Below are 21004 nucleotides of genomic sequence, written 5' to 3' on the forward strand. Positions count from 1 at the left end.
GTGGGCCGTCCTGCCATGTTTACACAGTTCTGCCTTATCCTGTGTCCTTCAACGAGTCAGAAAGCTTGGGGTGACTTGGGTTCTTATGACTTGGAAAATGCCAGGGCAGACAAGCAGTCTCTGAGCAAAATCAAGAGGCACCCAATTAAGACTGTTTGCACAGATGCAAAGGCACAGAAATTTATATGGCAAGGTCTGAGGTCCAAAGTTTGTTTTGTTTGTAATTACACACCCAACCAAATGCATAAATTCCCACAAAATGAATGTAGTGAAAACGTCGTCTTTTCTATTTTCAAACTGAAATATGGAGCTCATAAAGACGAAGCTGTCATAAATTTTCATTCTCGGGGATAAAAAGACTTCTAACCAGGAAAAAAAAAACATACACCCCAAATAGAACAGTGGTAAACAGTGTTTATTCAGGCAATGAAACATGGAAAAAATATATTAGTAATCATTATAATAATTTCATTTGTGTGAGTATAACTTTTACAAATATTTACCTGACATATAAAAGGGAAATTACTGTGCATATAAAATTTATGCAGATGATTATTCCACACAACACAATCCTGACAGCAGTAGTCAACGCAGCGTCCACTCCTCCAGGCAAGAGGCTCCTCACACACTTCATGGCACCCGTGGGGACACAGTGGAAGCAGATGTGCAATTAGCGTTCACTTGTTGGCACATTAGTACGAATGGGATCTACTGGCAAACACACACTTGCTAACAGCAACACAGAAAAGTTTACCGCTACCTCTGAGATTTGAAAATGCCTGGATCCCGCGGCACTGGGGGAGAAGGCCCGCGCCTGGAGCTGTGCGGGGGGAACCCACAGGCTGCCCTGTGTCTGCACAGGCTGCGCTTCCAGAGTTCAAGTTTTCATAGGTCCACTTGAAAGTTATTCATAAACACAGAATGTCGGTTAACCATGTGACTAGGAGATACTTTTTGGAATTTATTTTAGATACCACTAAAAGGCAGAGGAGGAGAAAGTGGCATCTTTACAGTTCTAAAGTGAAGAATCGACACAAGGAAGGTTTAAGCTCCACTCAGCTCCACGCCTGGCCTCCTGCAAATGAGTTAAAGCATTATGCAGACCGCCACAGGCCAGCGCCACGCCTCCACGTTAGAACTACAACCCGAAAAATATATATATATGTGTAATAGCTGTAACCATATTATAGTTAATAAAGTCATTCCTTAGGAATCTCGTTTGTCCAAATCTAACTGCATGCTAAGAGGCACAGAAATGGGATTGCATTTGGACAAAAAGAACTACGAAAAGTGCAATCTTTAGTCTCCAGAACGGCTAGCTCTGGGCACTAAGGAATGGGTCCTCGCTGGAAATGCTGTCATTTACATTATTTTCCAGAGGAGATCCTTAGAGAGAAGTGTCTATTATATCAAGTTGGGAGACTCAAGGTTTGAGCAATAAATTGCTTTTTTAAAATCACAAGAATCTGGAGGCAGATCTTTTTGAACAGATGTCTCCCCAAAATAGTTCTTTAATAAAATCCTTGAAGAAGATGACTTCTTAGACCTTTGGCTTGACCTTCTGGGGTTCCCAGACTATATTTGTTCTTTAATAAGCAAATAATAATCTGCTATCTTCTAAGTTCTTCAGAATATATACATCTTTACTTTAAAATCCTTTGCCCCAGTCACTGACTCTTTCAACACCTAGTTTCTCTCTTCCCAACAAGAGGATAAAGTAAGAAACCCAAGTCCGAGAGCAAGCTTGCATGGTTGCAAAGCTACAGAGGCAGCAGTGGGGTCCAGTTCATGAGATGGCTACCAATGGTAGTGAGAGGCCAAAAGGACATAAAAAGGGAGCCTCAGAGCTTTCACTCCACTAAAAAGGGATGTGCTGAATCACTTCCAACTAGTGTACATGACTCTCCAGCGCTCGCCCTTTAAAAACTCCCCTTTGCGCGTGAGAGCCACCACAGAGCCCCTTGTTACGGGGTTTGAGTGAGTGCTCCCCTCTGAGTGCTTGCAGGCCGCCCAGGAATATTCGAGGCCGTCTATACTCCCCATTATAACAGGACGGATTCAGGGCTGTCCAACAAGTATCTAAGCATTTGTGAGAGCTGCACACTGCGGCACAGGTACAAGGGGTAACTGGCTGGAAAGAAATTCGACTTGAGCTGTCCTCCCGAGCGAACTGTAAACCTCCCTTTGACCCCATATCATTCTGGAAGGCTGCCAGATCCTCAGAGTTTCTCACCACCATGTGGTCTGCACTTCCTAATTTGGGCCGGGTCTGAAGAAGCTAGAGATCACGTGAGAAAACTGGGCTTCTCAATATTTCCAGAACAGTTTTACAGAACAAAAGGTTTGGGCAGGTCACCAGCTCCCAGGAGCTTCTCCAAATAAAGTAAATCTCCAGAGGTCTGACAGTAACTGACCAGCCAACCAAGTGACAAACTGGTCGCTCTGTCTTACATTAAACCCTCCAATTAAAATACTTTTAGGTAAAGACTATCTATCTACACTTTGGCAAAGTCAAAACCTTAAGACAGGGCTCTGGATCCAGAGCCTCAACAAGATCAGCTAACACTCCCCAACCACACCCGGGCCGGCAGCTGCCCCTCATTTCCCTCGCCATGTCTCTAACAGGGTTTATTCTTGCCCAGCTAACAAGTAATTTGGCCCTGACATGTTGGGAAGCACATCTCCGGGCTGTATTCTTACTCTCCAGAGGTCTAAAAGTGTGGGGTTTTTTTTGGCTTATTTTTAAAGAGAAATAAACAAACATACTTCATACCGCCCAGTACATTCTCTTAATTTGCCAGCTGTAAACTACATTTTTATTCGTGTTGGGGAATATCCACCCATTAACTAAGAAGGGAGAACATTTCCTGGTCACGGGCGTGGTTGAGAGGCCAGCGGCAAATATCACTTAACAGGGCCCCTTTCTTATCCTTTGTGCAACAACTTCACTCACTAGGGTCTAGTTCTGAAGGGATCCCTTCCGCCAGTGCGCGAGGGACGGATTGTCATCACTTGTTTTAACACACAGCTACTTCTCTTTTCATACACAAGAAGCCTAAAGAAGATTATGGATTTATAATGGAGACCACTATAAGCCTTTCATGCTTAAAACAGATCAATGCAAAACACGGACGTGTCACCAAGACACAGCAGCAAAAAGGTTTAGCAATGCTTCTGTCTGCAAAATGCAAAGTTAATTTCCCTCGTAGGAGAAGACTGAAAGAGGAAATCAGCTCCGCCAGCTGGAGACACTGGTCCTCCACTGACACTGTGACTACAGGACAGCGTTCACACGAGACCACAGCGACTGCTTTCAAAGCCCAAATGATTGTCAAGTCACTTCTTCAACCACAAATCATTTCTGTCCTTTTTTGTACAAAATGTTAAGACAGTAGGCTTTAAAATACAGCCCAAGCACCAATTATGATAAATGCATATTGGTAAAACGTGACTTCTGGCTTTAAAAGACATTATTGACCTGCCTGGGGCCAAAGATTGCACCCTGTGAAGAGTACACTGCTAAGGAAGAATTCATTTGCAAAGATCTACAGAGGTTCTCCACTAGGCACGATTCACTGCTGAAGCTGGATCATGCAATGGTTTTACGAGGATGGGACGGAAACGCACACGTACTGAATACAGTGCACATTACGGTGAAGACTCTCAAGGTGTTAAGATTAAGACAAAAGAGTGCTTTAAAACACTTGCATGGATTGGGTTTGCCTGTCAAATGGAAGGGAATTCACTGACCTTACATGGAAAATTTCCAGTGAAGGGTTAATGGCCCCACCACTCTGAACTGAGTCCAGGAAGAGCTTGAGGAATTTGGTTTTGTGAGTGTGAGCCTGCTCCCTGCGTGCCCCTCCTCCACTATTCAAATGATCTTTGTTTTAAAAAGATTCAAAACGTGCTGATTTCTGGAGTGGTTCACATGCTTCTTACTGCCCATTGTGTTTAAAATTCTACTATCTTAAGTTTGAAAGGATTTTTTTTGCCTTGAAAAAATCTGAAGAACAATGTATCACACTTGTCCAAAACCAACTGTTTCTTCACTGTATAATTGCTAATGGGGTTACACCTGCCTCTTAATCAGAGAAGGTCATCTAAACCTTTTACAAGTAGATTTCCCTTGCACATTTCAAATAGAAAGACAATAAAGAGTAAATGTTAATTTTGTAGCGACAAACGGAAGCAGAGGAGACTAAATGGTTCTAGGACAGACCCGCCAAACCCCAGCTTTGAGGGGTTCCCCAGCTGCTGTTCACGCAGGAAGCAGACACTTTTGGTCTTAAGACTCCCCCGAAGGGCCCCACTCATCAAGGCTGAGGAGCATTCAGATCCCAGGGCAACAAAACATCACAGCAAAACCTCCTTCCCAGATGTGAAACCTGAGTGCTGGGTTATGAGTCACAACAGGCAAGGGGCTGGGGGCTTCACATCTCCAACCCTCCCAATGCTGAAGTGGCATTCTGAGCCAGGACTCTATTTCAAAACAGGGTTTTACATTTATGGAAATATGCTCTTCTGTAGAGAGTTCTTATTTGACTACGCTTCAAGGCAAAAACAGCAGCATATGTAAACGCGTGTGTGTGAGTGTGTGAAAATGTGCGCTCGGAGTCCCTTCTTGTTTATAAACTGGAAGTAACAATAAGCCAAATTATCTCCTCAAGTAAAGCCACTAATATGGAAATTAACTTTAAAAGATTAAATAAATAGGTCACAAACAGACACACAGTAGACAGGAAATGATCCCAAACAGTAGACACAAAATCACAAATTGAACGCACCCGGGAAAGCAAAGATGACTCTAAAACGAACTAAAGATAGAGAAACCACAAACCCAGACTGAGCAGCCTGTCTAAGTGGACCCACTGCTGGAGAACTGAGAGGCTCCAGGGCAGCCAGACGCCACTCCTTCCGTGACTGTGCGACACTCTAGGGCTCCTTCCAGAGCTGTTTCGTTGGCAGCAAAGCGGGACAGGTAGCAGTAGGCATGTGCTTTTTTTTAAAGGTTTTTTTTTTTCTCTGCAAAGGGGAAATTATTCCTGGATAAGGCAAGATAATTGTGGTCACGAGAGAAGCAGCCAGATGCAGCTCTGCTGAGCTAACAGGGGGAACTCAGTCAGTCTTTCCCAGCTTTGCAATCAGCTCATCACAGATTTTCGTCAGTTCTTCGATTTCTTGGTTCTGAAAGACAAATGATGTATGATTATGCAGGCCAGCTGTGTCCTGAGATGAAGGCCAATTACAGCTAACTAGTCCCAAGACTGGCTATACTCTATCTAGACATCCTAACTCGGTGGTTCTTAACTCTTTTACGTAGAGACCCTTTAGAGAAAGGAGGGCAATAGCCTCCTCTGGAAAGTGGTCATGTGTTCACAAGGTTATGCTTGAATTGAGTAGGGGCTGAGGGCAGTCATCAGCTCTCTGCGGCTTGTCCATGAACCTCTTAGTGCTCAAATTTTCTTGTTATCACAGAATTACCTGGGGTACTTGATAAAAACATAAGTAGGCGAGCCTCACTTGATGCATCAGCATCTCCAGGGACCTGGGATTCTGGAGTCTGAGTATCTGAGGGAACACTGTCTTAGGGGTTATTGGACCATGATAAAAACCCCAGCCCTAGCTGAATGGATGCCATAGGCATGAGTACGTATAGGAGACAGTCAGAAAAACACCAGAGGGGTACAAAAAATGAAGTCTAAGAATCACTGAGTAGTGAGCAATAGGCATCATCATTAACACTGGTTTTTATTTAGCTACAGCAGAGTTTCTCAACCACGGCACCACTGACATTTTGGGCGGGGTCAGTCTCTGTTGTGGGGGCTGTCCTGCATTGTGGAATGCTCAGCAGCATTTCTGGCCTCTACCCACCAGATGCCAGTAGCATCTCCCAGTTATGACAACCAAATATACCTCTAGACGTCCAAATGTCCCTTGGAGGGTAAAACTGCAATGAAAGGGGAACATGACTTCACATACTACATAAAAAGCAAAAACAAAGAAAAGAAGATCGCCTCAGAGCCCAACCAGCATGCTGCCCTGAACTTCAGTGAATGTAGCCTCCTCTCTGCCCCCTGCCTGGGGCTGGCCCCCACTGATATGCCTGGGAGTTGAAGGGTTTGCTTCATCTCCACCTGAATCAGTTCACAAAGGAGCTGGAGTAAAGGGTCTGAGCAAAAAGGCAAGGCCTCTGTCACCAAGACCCACTGTAAGCTACCACTGCGAGGAGGAACCACCACGCGCCCCTCTGTACCTTCTGCTGAAGGGCCCTTTCCAGGGACTCCACCCTCATCTGCTCCTTCCGGAGTCCGGCGTGGAGAGCTGCGCTCTCAGCCTTTGCTTTTGTTCGAACCTGAGCAATCTCTTCATTGGCTCTGTTTATGGTGTTTTGTTTGCAGAACAAAGGGACAAAAAGCACATGGTTAGTCATCAGCCACAGCTAAAGAGTCAGGGTACTAACCGCTGACATCTGTGAGACACAGACCTACAGAACTGACTTCACAAATAAGAGGAAAAAACAGCAATCGGTGACCTAAATAATTCAATTGTAATTTATAAAAATTCAGTTTATACACAATTGCTAAGGAAATTTCCACGGCGCTAACCGATGGTAGAATTAATCTCAAAGTTCACAGTGCCCTTCAAAATTCATATGTCACTAGAAAATGGAATCACATGACAGTTTCTACAACAATCTCGGATTTTTTTAACCAGTACAAGAGCAGACAGGATTATCTGTGGGACTGTCACAGCTAAAGAGTCAGGACACTTACCAATGACATCTATGAGACACAGACCTAAAAGTGACTTTAATAATGAGATGCAAAAGGAAATTTAAAAAAGCCATGAATGTCAGTTGATAAACAGCCAATTAACTGATGAAAGAATGCTAAAAAGTCACTAGTAATCAGAGGCATGCAAATTAAAATGATAAAATTTATCAGATTGGCAAAAATGAATAAGGATGATCTTGTCTCATTCTGGCCTAGATGCCAGGAAAGAGACAGGCTCAGGTGCTGATGGGGGAATGAAAACTGTCTTTGTGGAGGGCGAGGTGGTGGTAACTATTACAGTTTAACGTGCATCCGCCCTCTGAGCCAGCAGTTCCCTTTTAGGGATCCAGCCACAGCAACACCCCCCGGCACAACGGTGAGTGCACAAGGACACTCACCTCAGTGCTGTCTGCATGGAAAAGAGGGTGAAACTATTTAAACGCCCCTCAATAAAGGAATGTAATAGTCCTATACCTCATAAAAATCACTAGAGTGAACCATATGTTCTGACATGGAAAATGGCCATGACATACTATTAAGTGAAAAAGGAAACTTGCATTATTTGACTCCAATATTATTAAAAAAAGAGTCCAAAAACATTTTGGGTAGTATTTGTAAAAGCACAGAGAAAAGACTGGAAGGACTCATAATAAACCTTTAATAGCAGTACCTCTGGGGGTGGGAATGGGAAAGGCAGAACTTAAAAGGTTTTACAAACAGGAAGACAAGACAGCAAAACGCACAGGTATGGACTACTTTCTACTTAAAAATTAAAGTTGGATGCATCCTTCACACTACTCCCCAGCACAAATTCCAAATGTGTCAGATTTAAGGATTAAAAAAATTAAGGCATAAAAGGATTAGAAGGAAAATAAGGGAGAATATTTTATATTCGGCAAGGGGGACCATCTTTCTTACTATAACAGGAAATCCAGAAGCTGTAAAAGAAATGACCAATAAATTTCATCACATAAAAATAAATTTCTGCATATCAGAAACAGCACAGGCAGAGCCAAAAGATAAATGACAAACTGGAAAAGTTATTCACAACTCATATTACAAAGGGCTGGCATCCTTAATACATAAACATATTTACGTACAAAATATATAAACTGATAATAGAAAACCATGCAAAGAATAGAGTTATTCACAGTAAAGCAAATACACTTACAGTCGGCTGCTAAAATATGTTCAATTTCAGTCATAAGATAAACACAAATCAAAACTACATCAAATAAAGTAAATGCTCTGTTCCTTACCAAAAACGAAACAAGTAAATTGAAACACCATCTTTCACCTATGAGATTTGCAGGAAACCAAAAATGTGATCTGTTGGCAAAGCCGTAGGAAAAAGAGATGCTCTCATACATTATGTAGGGATGTAAATGGATAAAAGTCTAATGAGGGCAATCTGACAATACGTATCATAACTATAAACTCATACATTCTTTGGCCCAGCAATTCCTTTTCTATCACACAGATAACTCACATGCATGCAAGGTTACTTATCGCAGCATTGTTTGTAGCAGATTTTAAATAACCTCAATGTCCAACAGGAGGGGACTGGTTAACTAAATAACACATTCCAACAATGGAACAGCATATTGCTATTAAAAAAATAAGGAAGCTCTTCATGGATTGAGACGGAAAGATTTCCAAAATATACTGCTAAGTGAAAAAAGCGAGGTATGTGATCATCTGTACAAAAAAGGAAATTCTCACCCCGTAAAAAAGAAAGGTAATCATGTGCCCTGATGCAGGTGTTAGCTAAGGCTTTAGTGGTGCCACAGGTAAACGCATCAAGTCAACACTCACACGCCTCAAACTGACACAATGTTACATGTCAATTATATCTCAACAAAGCTGGGGCAAAAAGAAAGGGGAAAAAGTACATCTGGAAGGATAAAGGCATAGCAATTACTCAGGTGAGGAGAGAGGCAGGAACCCGGGGTGGCGGGGGATGGGGGATGGGGTGGGAGGACAGATGGTGTATCTTTTAAATTTTTGAACCATGTGAAGATTCTACCTATTCAAAAAATTCAATAAAGCGGGCGCACACACACAGACACAGACACACACACACACAGAAGCAAACTGGAGTTGCAAAACGGCGATTTCTTTCTTGCCTCCATCAACCTTCTGACAGCATCAAGAAAAGTGAGATTCTCATGTGCAAGCTCTTACTTGTCTAGTTTCTCTTCCGCGTGGATTTTCAGCGCCTGATATCGCTGTTCCTCTTGTTTAACTCTGGCTAAGTAATCCTGAGCACACTTTTTCAGGGCTTCTTCATTCTGTTCCAAAGTGACAATTTAAAATAAAAGAAACAGGTCATTTTGTTTTTTTTCTACTAATAACATATACCATGTATCAGAGTTTTCATTTTTTTAAAAAATGAGAAAACAATTCAGATGACTTCACATTACACTCCATGGTAATCTGAAACAGGCACAAGTAATTCTCATTGAAGACATTCTAGATAATTTCTTCATGTATTAATTTTCAAATCATACAGTAAGGTTCAGTTACACCAACACACCTACTTTAGGAGGGCAGTTTTTAAAAACTGAACGGCAACCTGATTCCCATTTTAGATAAATTGGCCAATCTTATTTTTATTTTAATATGAAAACAAAGAATGTTCACTGCTATAAATGTGTCTTATTGATGGTATGCAACTAAATTAAATCAATATGCATCTAAATTTGAAAGTTTACACTTACTTTCTTCTAGAATACACAGCCTGAATTTTTCAGTGCCTTGGCCAGAATCCTTTTTACTTTTACTAATATTAAATTGGTGAATAATGAAAAAGAGCATTTCTAGAATAATCCTAAAGTCTGAGGGCTCCACAGTTCTTACACTCCGTGCCACACTCTGTGTCCAGGATTTACTGGCCTGAGCCAGGAAAGGAATGACCAAAACACGCCACCCTGTGGGCCAGATGCCTGAACAACCCCAGAAAGAAAAAAGGGGGGAAAAGTCTTCACTGCGACAGAAGATAGAAGGCTGAGAGAGACCCTGAGTCCCTACTGAAAAGGCTACCCACACCTCTGGCATACACCTTTGAAGATTCCTTACCAAGAAGACACGCTAGCAAGGAGATAGAAGGAAAAGGACACACTACCTTCTTGAACCCTTCCAGAACGCCCTTCAGGTTCTCGTATCTCCGGAAGAGATCAGAAAGAGACCTTTCCACAGAGTTCAGGTCGGCCAGGGCCTGCTCCTTCTCCATGGTCAGTTGCTGGAAGCTTTTCTGAGAGGTCATACTTGTCCTCTGTTCATCTTCTGTGAATCACAATCAAAAGCATGACATATCCATCCAGCAAATGGTTAGCAGCTGCCCTCCAGGGGCTCAGCAGTGCTGGGCGGGGGGGGTGGGGGGCAGCAGCAGTGGACGGAACAAAGCTCCCACTCTCAAGGACTTGCATTCCAGTGGGGGCAGACGTAAGTGACAAGTCATGGGTGGGGGGCGGGGGGGGAACGAAGCAGGGAGAGAGGGGCCAGGGGTTCCTTTTTCATACAGAGCAGCCTCTCTCAGAGAAGAGATGTGAGCAGAGGCCCAGAAGGACTGAGGGCAGAGCCAAGAAGCTGGCGGGAGAAGAATACTGCACACAGAGGAACAGCTGGGCCACGGCCCTGTGCTGGGAAGGCAGAGGGGACACGGACAGAAGCTCTCGCTCCACTGCTTCTGTGCAGGGAGACCAGACCGCGATTTAGGCAGTCGGGCCTACAATATTGCCTACGAGAGGCTCTAAACGCAACACAGGAGGATCAACCGCTGTCGTCTTGTAAAGGCCCAGTCGGTCCAATACAGGGCAAGCCCAATTTGCAGTGGGCTAAGGACACTGCCCCACAACAAAGACACGCCCCCCAGGGGGTGTTCACGATGTGGCTGGGCCATCAACACTCGGGGTACTGGGTGGAGGGCTATGCACAGAACTCAAGAGTTTGCTCTCTTCCAAAACGAACCTAACTACAGTTGATCCTTATTATTCGCAGATTCCGTATGTGTGAATCTGCCCACTTACTAAAATTTATTTGCAACCTCAAAAAAAATACTGCTGGGCATTCACAGACATGCGCAAAACGGCAAAAGATCGGAGTCACCTGACATGTGCTGCCCTCAGCTGAGGCTGAACAAGGGGATGCTCTGCCTTCTTGTTTCATAATGTAAACAAGCGTCCTTTCCACAGTCCATTTAGAGCCACATTTTTTGCATTTTTGTGCTTTCTGCTGGTGACTTCATTGTTTAAAATGGCCCCCAAGCTTAGTGCTGCAGTGCTGTCTAGCGTCCTAAGAGCCAGAAGGCTGAGATGTCTTCCAGGAGGAATAACATGTGTGAGACAAGCTTGGTTCAGGCATGAGCTATAGCACTGTTGGCCATGAGTTCACTGTTAATGAAGCAACCACACACATTCAATAAGACGTCTTTAACAGAAACACACGTAAGACAAGGCCATGTACTGACAGAAATGCTGTGACCAGAGGCTCGCTGTATTTTCCCTAGGAGCAGTGGTTCTGTGTTCGCTAACTCAGTGTCTGTGGCGTCTTTACATAACAGAACTACTGAAAATAACGAGAATCAACTGTATCTACGCGATGCACAAACTGAGGCCTGTATTCTGATTTGAAAACCATCTATGGATCCTAGGGCTCATACCTTAGGAAACAATTTCCTTACCAATCATTTGGGCAATGGTCTTTTCATATTCAGCCACAATTTTCCTTAAAAAAAAAAAATTATTATCAGAAGAGGATTTTCAGACAATAGATGTTGGAGAAATGCTGCCCCAAATAATCAAACACATTAACATATACTGAAAAATTTACATAACCCACTTGTCTGCTTTGGGGCTCTCATTTTTTTTTACATGGATGTAAGACTTGTTAACATTCAAAAAGGTTTTCCTTAAGATTTTATGTTTAACAAGCCTTTCACTCTATTTACAGAAAAAACTGCCCTCACTTTTTCTTTGCACCTCTGTGAACGACCTCAAGGCAACAGATTGATTCTGCCTAGACATATCAATCTTCTACAAAACAAGTTCATGGTGCTGCTGGGGCTCCTCTGAAGGATCTGACCTGAGTCCTGGTCCCCCTGGCCCCAACCCACCCTTGCAGGCAGTCTGTCTCCTCTGATTCAGTTACAAGTTTTATTTTATTGTCCTAATTCCAAAAGTATTTCAGGTAGTCAAAGACTTTAAAGACCACCTTGTCGTATTATTCTTTTAGCGAACTGCAATAATGTTTTCCTGACCCCGTCCAGTCACAGAGCTCCATCCTGTGACCCCCTCAGCGAGAAATGCTGGCTCCCCCCGCCCTCGCTGGTTGTGCCCATTACGGTGACCCTGCATCCAGGTTTCTCATGGTGGCTCCTCTGAGCTCTCTAAGGGCAGGGGCTGTCCCTTCCTCTCTACCACACCCAGCACGGTGCCTTACACCCATTAAATGCTCAAAAAAACCCAAATACAAGAGCCACAAGATAGAGCGAACATATTTAAAATGCTTCTTAATCATTCAAGTGCTGACCAAACAGCATATTCTTTATTTATTCTTTTTTTCTCCTCTTCTTTGATACCATCTTTAGTTACTTCACTGTGCCTAACTCTAGAGAGTGAGCAGCAAAAATAAAAAGATTTCAATTTAAAGTCGATCAATTTTGTTTCTTAATAATATGCTTTTTAGAATCTATTTCATGGTTATGAAATTTGAAGCGACCATGTATAATTTTAGAAAAGCATTATGAATTATAATGCCTCCATAATCATGTCAATAAATCTTATTACTCTGTATTTTAAACATGTATTTTTGCACAAATTTAGGTCTTTTCAAACGACAAGAATTATGTGGGTTCTGCTTACTTGTAATGTTCTGAACAAGGTGAAATAAGCTACAGTATTTGAACAGGGTAACAGGTCAGCAATACTCATGCAATGACATTATCAATCACAAATTAAGTGCAGATAGCAAAACCCTAAGTTCTCAACAGCTGGCTCTGTGATAAACAGATACGTTTATTGCTTCATCTGTATTAAATCTAACAAAGTAGAATGGTACCCAACCCCACCCCCAAACCTCCCGCCTAACCTCATCTCCAAGACTTCTTGTCGAGTTTCTTCGTATTTTTTCTTCCATTCATTTGCTTCAATTTCTTTAGTGATTATCTAGATTATAATAGAGATAAAGCTTGTTTTTATCTACTCAATCTATTACGGTTTGAATTTAAGATCAGAGAGCTAAAACAACACATAGCCAGGTCCATCCCAAGACATTCAATCTACGTTAGGAATATAAAACCTCAACATCCATATATAATATCATAAGCATTTGGAAAAATGTGCTCTCAGCCACACAGCACACCAGAGCGTGGCCACCAGAGTACAGGTGAGCAGGAGATCTCCCAGGAAAATTCCAAGTGGTACTTACAACCTCTCTAAATCTTCCCTCAGTCCAGGGTCTGGCTCTCAGCTCGGTGGGCCCAGAACCCTGACTGGGACAGGGCACCAAGAGCAGAGCCATCTGTCCTGCAAACTCACCTTAATCACAGTAGCTGCCAGGGCACCAACCTTACTTAGGACAAAAAATGAAACTGCCACAAGATGAGAGCGCTAGAAGTTGGCATGACCAGCATATTCTCTTTCGACAGAGATTTCCAGCTGCTTGATAAGAAGGGAGCCAGAACGAGGGGCCCAGAAGTTCAATGCCCCCAGCCAGATGCCTGGGTCTCATTACAGGCAGGATCTCGTTAGTCAGACCAGAACCCACATCCCTGTTTGGGATGCCCTTGCCAACTGGAAAAAAATACTCTGAATTCACTGCCTCAAACTCCCTTTGCCCTGGGTGGGGCTCCGAGGGGATCCACTGTTCCCATTTTATTATTCTCCTCTGTGCTTCTCTCTTTCTCATTGGTACATTCTTTATTTTGGTGCCTTTAATCAGGATCTCAAGATCCTAGAAGCCAGCTGTCTGCCTCAGGTGACTAGGGACATCTTGGCTTTGCTCCACTAGGTGGCCATCTTACAGCTTAACTCTCGGGAAGAAGATGAGGCCAGTTTTCTCATTCACAGGATTCTGGCGGACCTCCTTACCTCTGCTCCCCAGTCTGACAACAGGACTAGCTCACATCCCTCATTACCAACCTAATGCTACTTTTTAAAAGCTTTAAAAGACCGACCTCAGAGGTAGTTAACTACTGTCATCATATTATAAAAATAAAATTGCTACATCAAGGGAATTACCTTCTTAAAAAAAAAAAGCGGTGGAGTCATCAAAAACACACAAACCAAACACGTAAAACACAGCACAGAACACAGCGAGAGGGTGGTAACTGAGGAACTGCGCATAACACTGTCTTTCACATTTTCCCCATCACCCAGGAAAGGCCTGGCAGTGACCTATTTTGAACAGAGGCTGCTCAAGAGACACACTACAGGAAATCAAGAGTTGAACTATTTAATTAAAGGGCAGACGAAGGCAGGAAACAATTTTCTATTACTGCAAGTCTAGAATTTAAGGAATTTTTAGGCATGAGCATATATCCTCTGTAAAATGAAGGCACTGATTTAGTTACCTACGTGGGTAAAGTTGGCAAAATGTGATATTTAAAACTTCAAGGCTGAAAGATAAGCAAGTGTACAAAACTCTCAAGGATATTTCAAAGCGTCAGCTTTTTTCTCTGGGTACAGAACGTCAGGACTCCAGCACCAATGTGGAGTTTTACAGGGAGCCCTTTTTACAAACTAAACAGGCTACAGGAAATAAGAACTTCCTGCCGGGGAGAACTCAAGCCAACCAGAGATGGAATCTGGCCACTGGCACGTGGGCGTTACAAAGAAATGGAGTGATAGGCAGACAGAACAAGAAAGCCTTTACCTCTTCTCGTATCAGGGTGAGCACGGCTGTCTTATCTGATTCACTGAGGCAGATGCCATCCAGCGGGCTCTCACCTCCACAGGCCACCGACACAGGGGCCTTCTCCACGGGGGACTCCAACAGTCCCTGGGGGAGAGGTTACAGTTAAAACACCAGTCTCCAGCTTCTTAACCCAAATATCCTTCAATAACTGCCTCATTACTAAACTGATCGCATCCTTTTAAAATATATTTCAAGGAAAAAAAGCAGCAGAGGAAAACTTTAAAAAAACCAAATCTAGTAACAGTGTTATCGAAAGGATAAACTATTCTAATGAGTATTGGGGGTGGGGTGGTCTTAGCTCCTGTGTAATAGAGCCTAGAGTTTTCTTCCTGTGCAAAAAGGAGAAAGTGTAATTATCATAGTGGTCAGTCACCAAAGAGTCACATACATAAAAGAGAAAAGCACCCATGGTCAATGTCTCATTTGGATGTGTTCCATGTAAATAAGTTTCAAAAAAAGTGTCAACTCTTTTAAGTACTGATGCTTTGTGTGTACTTTCTTAGCCGCTTTGAATGAAAATGTTTCTAAAATGCACTACTAACTTTCAGGCCTAAGGCAGTAGAAATGGCAAATATATGTGAACTCTGAGCCCCACCCATGGATGACTCAGGGCCACCAGGAACTTAGCTGCCCTGCAGGGATGCTGTGTGGTAACCCAGCGATCTGTCAGGTTGCACACCGTGATTTGTTCCTCCACAGACCGGCCACATGAAAGTCAAGGTCTGTGCCCGGGCTTCTATTTTGTGGCTCTTCCTTGCCGTTTTCAGTTCCCTTCTGGCAGCACGTCACCTTCTGCTGTGCCAGCTTGCATTTATCATAAACTCAAGTTCCAGAAAACCACATTTGGTTAGTATTTTGTTTTCATAAGAACAGGGACTGCATGCTATTTTCCTTCCTAAAAGACATTTTTTGGGCTACTTCCTCCCACCTATATAAGTAAACTTTTTGGATAAATGGGAAAGAAGCTGATCTAATAACATGTAAAATGCCAGCCAAAGTGACCTGGGAATAATTTTTTTTTAGGATTAGGGTTAGAGTTAGGGAGTATTTTAATAATCTTAAATGACAGTATAACTGATCAGTTAGTTATTGATTATAATTAATCAGTTCTCTGATATCTTGTTGGAACCAAGACTGAAGGGAAAGTCCCAAGGTCAACTTAGACCAGCGGTTTTTAAGCTTCTCAGGGTGTTACAGACTCACCCTCTCTCTAGAAAATGCTAAAACACACACACACAATTTTTGCAATACAGCTTCACAGACCTCATCCAAGAGCCCAATACACAAACCCCTGCAGAGGCCACAGAAAGGGGAACTCAGAAGCCACAAGCTGGCAGTGCCATTTCCAGCAGCATTTGGGGAGGGCGGCCCACCATGCTGACAGAAGTCCAAGGTGCCCCATGAAACATTCTATCTTGGAATAGATCCGTCACTAGAGCCAGAAGCCACTTGCGGGCAGCCTCTAACATGGCCCCCGGTGACCCCCACCTCCTGGTACTAATCCTCTCCTGTAGTCCCTTCCCCCTCAGTGCGAGCTGGCCCTAATGACTCGCTTCTAAAGAACAGAATACGGTAAAGTCATGGGATGTCACTGCTGAGACTAGCTGACAAAGACTCCAGCTTCCACGCTGTGAGAAGCTCCATGAAGAGACCCATGTGACAAGGAACTGCTGTCTCTGCCAACAGTTATTGAGGACCTGAGACTTGCCAACAGCCACGCAGGTGAGTTTGGAGCGGGCCCCACCCCACGCAGAGCCTGGAGGGGACCGCAGCCCTGGTCAATACCTTGCTCGCAGCCTGTGGGAGACGCTGAGTCAGAGGCACCCAGCAGAGCTGTCCCAGGATTCCTGACCCAGAAACGATGAGAAAATAAATGTTTGTTGTAGATAACCAGTACACCCTGGACATCTGAGTCAGCCCACCAACTTCCCGTGCTGTTTCTCATCAAGAAATTTTCTCAACATCTTGCTTCCTGTGTAACCCGTCTACGGGGAGACAACGCACTAGGTCAAGCCCACACATTGGTTCACCTTGTTGTTACATTTCTGATTCTAATTTAATACATTTCAAACCCAGTCTTCGTGAGTTTTTATGACTCTAAGTCAGAATACCCAAGTCGAGTCAACTCCAGGAAGCAGCCCGCTTGTGCCGCCCAAGACCCTCATGTTAGCAAGAATTTAGGAAATAAGTCAAAAGTTTTCTTAGTAAGGAAAATATCAACGTCTAGTCTAGAGCTCAGCATCACTTCCACTTGTTGAGGGGATAAATGCAGTCAGTCTGCGCCCTGTTTAACAACTTAATGCTAACACATGTGGGGCCAGAAGAAGCAGCGTTCTGAGTCGGAGGTGGAAGGTCAGACCTCAGATGCTGGCGAACATGTAATCCATGTAATGTTAATCCAGCTGAGTGGGCTCTGCAGCCGGGGGCTCCCTCCTGGCCACCGCACTCTGCTGGACAAATGCCACAAGCCTCATGGCTCAAAATGCAACACTTCCAAGGTGGTAAGGGCAGGAATTTACGCCATGGCCTATTTTGGTGATCTCTTCCCCTAGGATTTAACATGCTACATTCCTTAGTCCTTTAAGTTGTTTACTGAACACTGTAGAAAGCCTAAAGAATCCACCTTCATAAAAGGTTGGTCCGACAGTCTCCTTCTAGGCTGGGCAATCTAGTATGTGTTTAATAAAGATGCTAAATTGATCAATCACACCCTTCCAAAAGGGTCCCATTTCATGTCCCCTAATCCTTCTCCTTGTCCCACAAAGCACTGGCAACTGAGGGCCAACAACAGACAGTGGAACTCAATGGAGTCCTGGTTGCAAATTTACAGCAAGCACAGATGCCACAAAGTAATTCTTCTTGCTGACGTCCTTGCGGTGGGAGACCTGTCACAACATGCTGACTGTGCTCATCTCATTTGTCCTTGAACTCACTGGGGCAGGACCACCCCCTTCTCTTCTCTCTCACTGAGACAAGCTTGGAAAAGCCACATGAACTCAATGTTTAGAAAGCTGAAGACGTCTTAAAAAATAAATTGACTCCTAAGTGAAAACTGCTGCAGACCAACAGGTGAAAAGCACGATGAGACTTAATACCCACTTCCTACCCTGCTCTGGCCTCAGTTATCTTGCCTGGGCCACCGCCTACCACTGGGCATGAGCCTGCTACAGGGATGCACTTGAAGCACAGAGAGGCTTAAAAACTAAGTGCTAGATTACACAGTTTTCTGTATTCCACATTTTGAATCTTGCAATATCTTTATGCAACGTTTATTCAATATTCTAAAGAAACAGAAATTAATTTATCTTTGGAAGTTCAACTGGAGTTACTTTTCAAAGATCACAACATATGATACGTTGTTCAGCAGCTGCCTCCAGAGACAAGCATTCCCCACTTTCCTTTCTCTCTCTCTCTCCCACCCTTTTCCTCTCAACGTCACCCCACCTCACACTGGCCCAGCACTTCACAGTTCCTCTTCCCTGATATTATTGCCTCTGGGCCTCACACCCACTCCACGAGGCAGATATGTGCTGCTAATTCTAGGGATGAATAAGCTGTGAATCTGGAAACGTAACCAGTTTGTTTTGAGAACTGGGTGAATCACCTAATCCTGCAGCCACGCGGACCAATGCCTGGTCCACTGGGCGCAGCCTTCTTCCAGCATCCTGCTGCTACTTTCACACACTGAAAATACCAGAAAGTGCTTGGAAAATTTCAGAAGGAACGGGTCTCCCCAGCGCACAGCCAGGCTGTTTTGTTTCCAGCCTCCCACAGGTGGGGATGGCAGCACCCCTCTCACCGCTGAGGAAACCCAGGCGTGAGCCCATGAGGGACTGAGCTGGGATCAGATGACGGGGCTCCCAGAAGAGTGATCTGCCCAGAAACAAATGTCAGGAACGTGTGAGGAGACAGCGCCTGTGCTTGTGCCTGTCACTTGTGAAGGCCAGTGCTCCTGAATCCTATGTGCACTGCTTCCTCCTGCTTGTGCTTCCACAGCTCCTCCTCCACCATGCACCTTTGCGTTTGCTCATTCTGCGTCCTCTGGGGAAATATCATGGGTCACACCCTAACAGTGAGTCCTGAAAACAATTTAGTGGGACAAATAATCTGCATTAAAAAAATGAAATAGAGGGGCCAGCCCAGTGGCATGGTGGTGAAGTTTGTGCGCTCTACTTTGGCGCCTGAGGTTTGCAGCGTCAGATCCCGGGCACGGACCCACACACTGCTCATCGAGCCAGGATGCAGCAGTGTCCCACATAGAAAAGAGGAAGACTGGCATGGATGTTAGCTCAGGGACAATCTTCCTCACCAAAAGTAAGAAATAGAACTGAAAATAGAGTGAATCACATGAAGAAACGTAAAAACTATTTGGCGCAATTTGTTCTATAAATATATAAATACATATGTTGTGACGTGTCATGGATATTTATTAGTCAAAATTTTTACTGTGGATCAAAGTAAAGAATGTTTCCATCACAACTTCATCTAATCCTACAGTAGCTTCAATTATCCCCTGGGTCCTAAGGGCCCTCAAATCTACTAAAGCTCACACTGTGTACTTACAACCGCCTGCTGCATATAATGATTTAGAAACTGGTCCCACAGAAGTCTCAAAGCCACCTATCTAAAAACACACTTCCACGATCCTGCTCCTCCTCCTGCATTCCCCATTTGCGGACTCCCATGATCAGCAGCGTTTACTGTGGCAGGTGCTGAGGCACAGCAGCGAACAGGACAGGCACGGTCCTCACCTTCACCAAGCTTTGGTTTTCTAAGAAAGGCAGGGAGAGCGGGGAAGTGACTCAAAGGGCTGGGTTCACAGAACTGGAAGGAACTCCATTCGGTTGGGCAAGTCTCAGATGTGCGAGGGAGGGAGGAGACAGCTGACGCTGGAGAGGGAGGCAGAGTCCCACCACAGAAAGCCTCGCTGGTCACAGGAAGAGTCTGAACTTCTCCTAAGACAAGGAGAGCCGATGAGGAGGCTTACGCAAAGAGTAACAAGGTTAGTTTTGTGTTTTAAAACGTTACCCTGGCTTATGTAAAAGGATGAGAGAATAAGCCTGGGAACAGGAAGAGTGGTTGGGAAATCGCCAGCTTATTTTAAAAGACTGGTGGTCGTGGGCTTGAAAAAAGTAGATGGATTTACAATCTATGGTTTCTGGACAGTGAAACCACAGATCTTGCTCGTCGGAATAAGGAGGAAATAGTTGCAGAAGATGACTCCAGGGTTGTGGCTCAGACAACTAGGTGGACAGTGGTGCCATCTGTTGAAATGAGGTCCCACTGGGGCAGGTTCATAGCAACACTGACCACTTGGATATTCAAGGAAGAAACCTTGAGCGGCCTTCGTCAACCTCCCCTCACCATCACTGCCCCAGCTACCATGTACGTCCCCAAGGTCACCAAGCAGTGATGGTTCTACCTGTAAATCTCTCTCAGCCTCCATCCCATCCTTTGAACTTTTACTGATCATGATGCTCCCTACTTAGAACCCCACAATGGTTATCTACTGCTTCCACCATGAATCCCACATCTGCTGGCACAATGACTATGGCACACTGTGGAGGGGGTGATCTGGGCCTCACCCACAGTATCCTCCAACCACGTGAGATTACTAATACCTACAATAATGTGCATGCTTTTTCTCACTCCCTGCCTTTGCACAGGCCAACTCTCCTGCCTGGAACAGGCTTTCTTGCCTTAACTGCCTGGCAAATCCCTTTCTCCCTTTAAAAAACTTAGTTCAACTGGAGGAACCAGCAGACACCACCTTAACCAAGTGATCAAAGTCACCCCAACTTTAATGATATCTACAATGTCACTTCTCTCATATTCATGCCTAAATCTATTAAACTGAACTTAATCATGAGGAAACACCGGACAAAACCAAATTGAAAGACATTCTACAAAACAACTGACCAATACTCTTCAAAAGGGTCAAGGTCAGGAGAGACAAAGACCGAGGAACCGTCACAGATTAAAGGAGTCTAAGGACATGACGATTAAATGCAATGTGGGATCCTGCACTGGATCCTCCACCAGAAGAAGGACTTTACTGGGAGAACTGATAAAATGAACAGTTTATAGATTAGACAATAATACTGTATCAGTGTTGATTTTGCTAACTGTACTGTGATTGCATAAAATGTTAACATTTGAGGAGTAGGGATGAAAGATTTACGGGAATTCTTTGTATATTTTTGTAATCTAAAGTTCAAAAAAAAATTTGCTCTTAATTAGCTCAAATTCAGCCATCCTGACACCTGCCAAGCAGCCGGTCAGCTCTGGCTCCCACAGCCCCTGGAACACATTCT

The 21004-nt window shown here is 44.1% G+C and overlaps 1 protein-coding gene across 26 annotated transcripts in view; it reads right to left on the reverse strand.

The window, feature by feature from the left end:
* Nucleotides 1-394: 394 nt before the first annotated feature.
* Nucleotides 395-21004, reverse strand: part of TACC1 (transforming acidic coiled-coil containing protein 1) — a 120258-nt gene continuing 99648 nt past the window's right edge. For all 26 annotated transcript variants that reach the window (XM_070500130.1, XM_070500126.1, XM_070500129.1 and 23 more), the window contains 7 exons: nt 14649-14774; nt 12864-12940; nt 11458-11501; nt 9901-10061; nt 8961-9067; nt 6257-6377; nt 395-5187 (listed from right to left, as the gene is read on the reverse strand). In XM_070500130.1, the coding sequence (XP_070356231.1) occupies nt 5119-5187; nt 6257-6377; nt 8961-9067; nt 9901-10061; nt 11458-11501; nt 12864-12940; nt 14649-14774 (705 nt within the window). In that variant the 3' untranslated portion in view covers nt 395-5118. The remainder of the gene's footprint in view (nt 5188-6256; nt 6378-8960; nt 9068-9900; nt 10062-11457; nt 11502-12863; nt 12941-14648; nt 14775-21004) is intronic.

This window comes from Equus asinus, chromosome 27 (genome assembly GCF_041296235.1).
Source record: "Equus asinus isolate D_3611 breed Donkey chromosome 27, EquAss-T2T_v2, whole genome shotgun sequence".
In the NCBI taxonomy this organism is placed as follows: domain Eukaryota; kingdom Metazoa; phylum Chordata; class Mammalia; order Perissodactyla; family Equidae; genus Equus; species Equus asinus.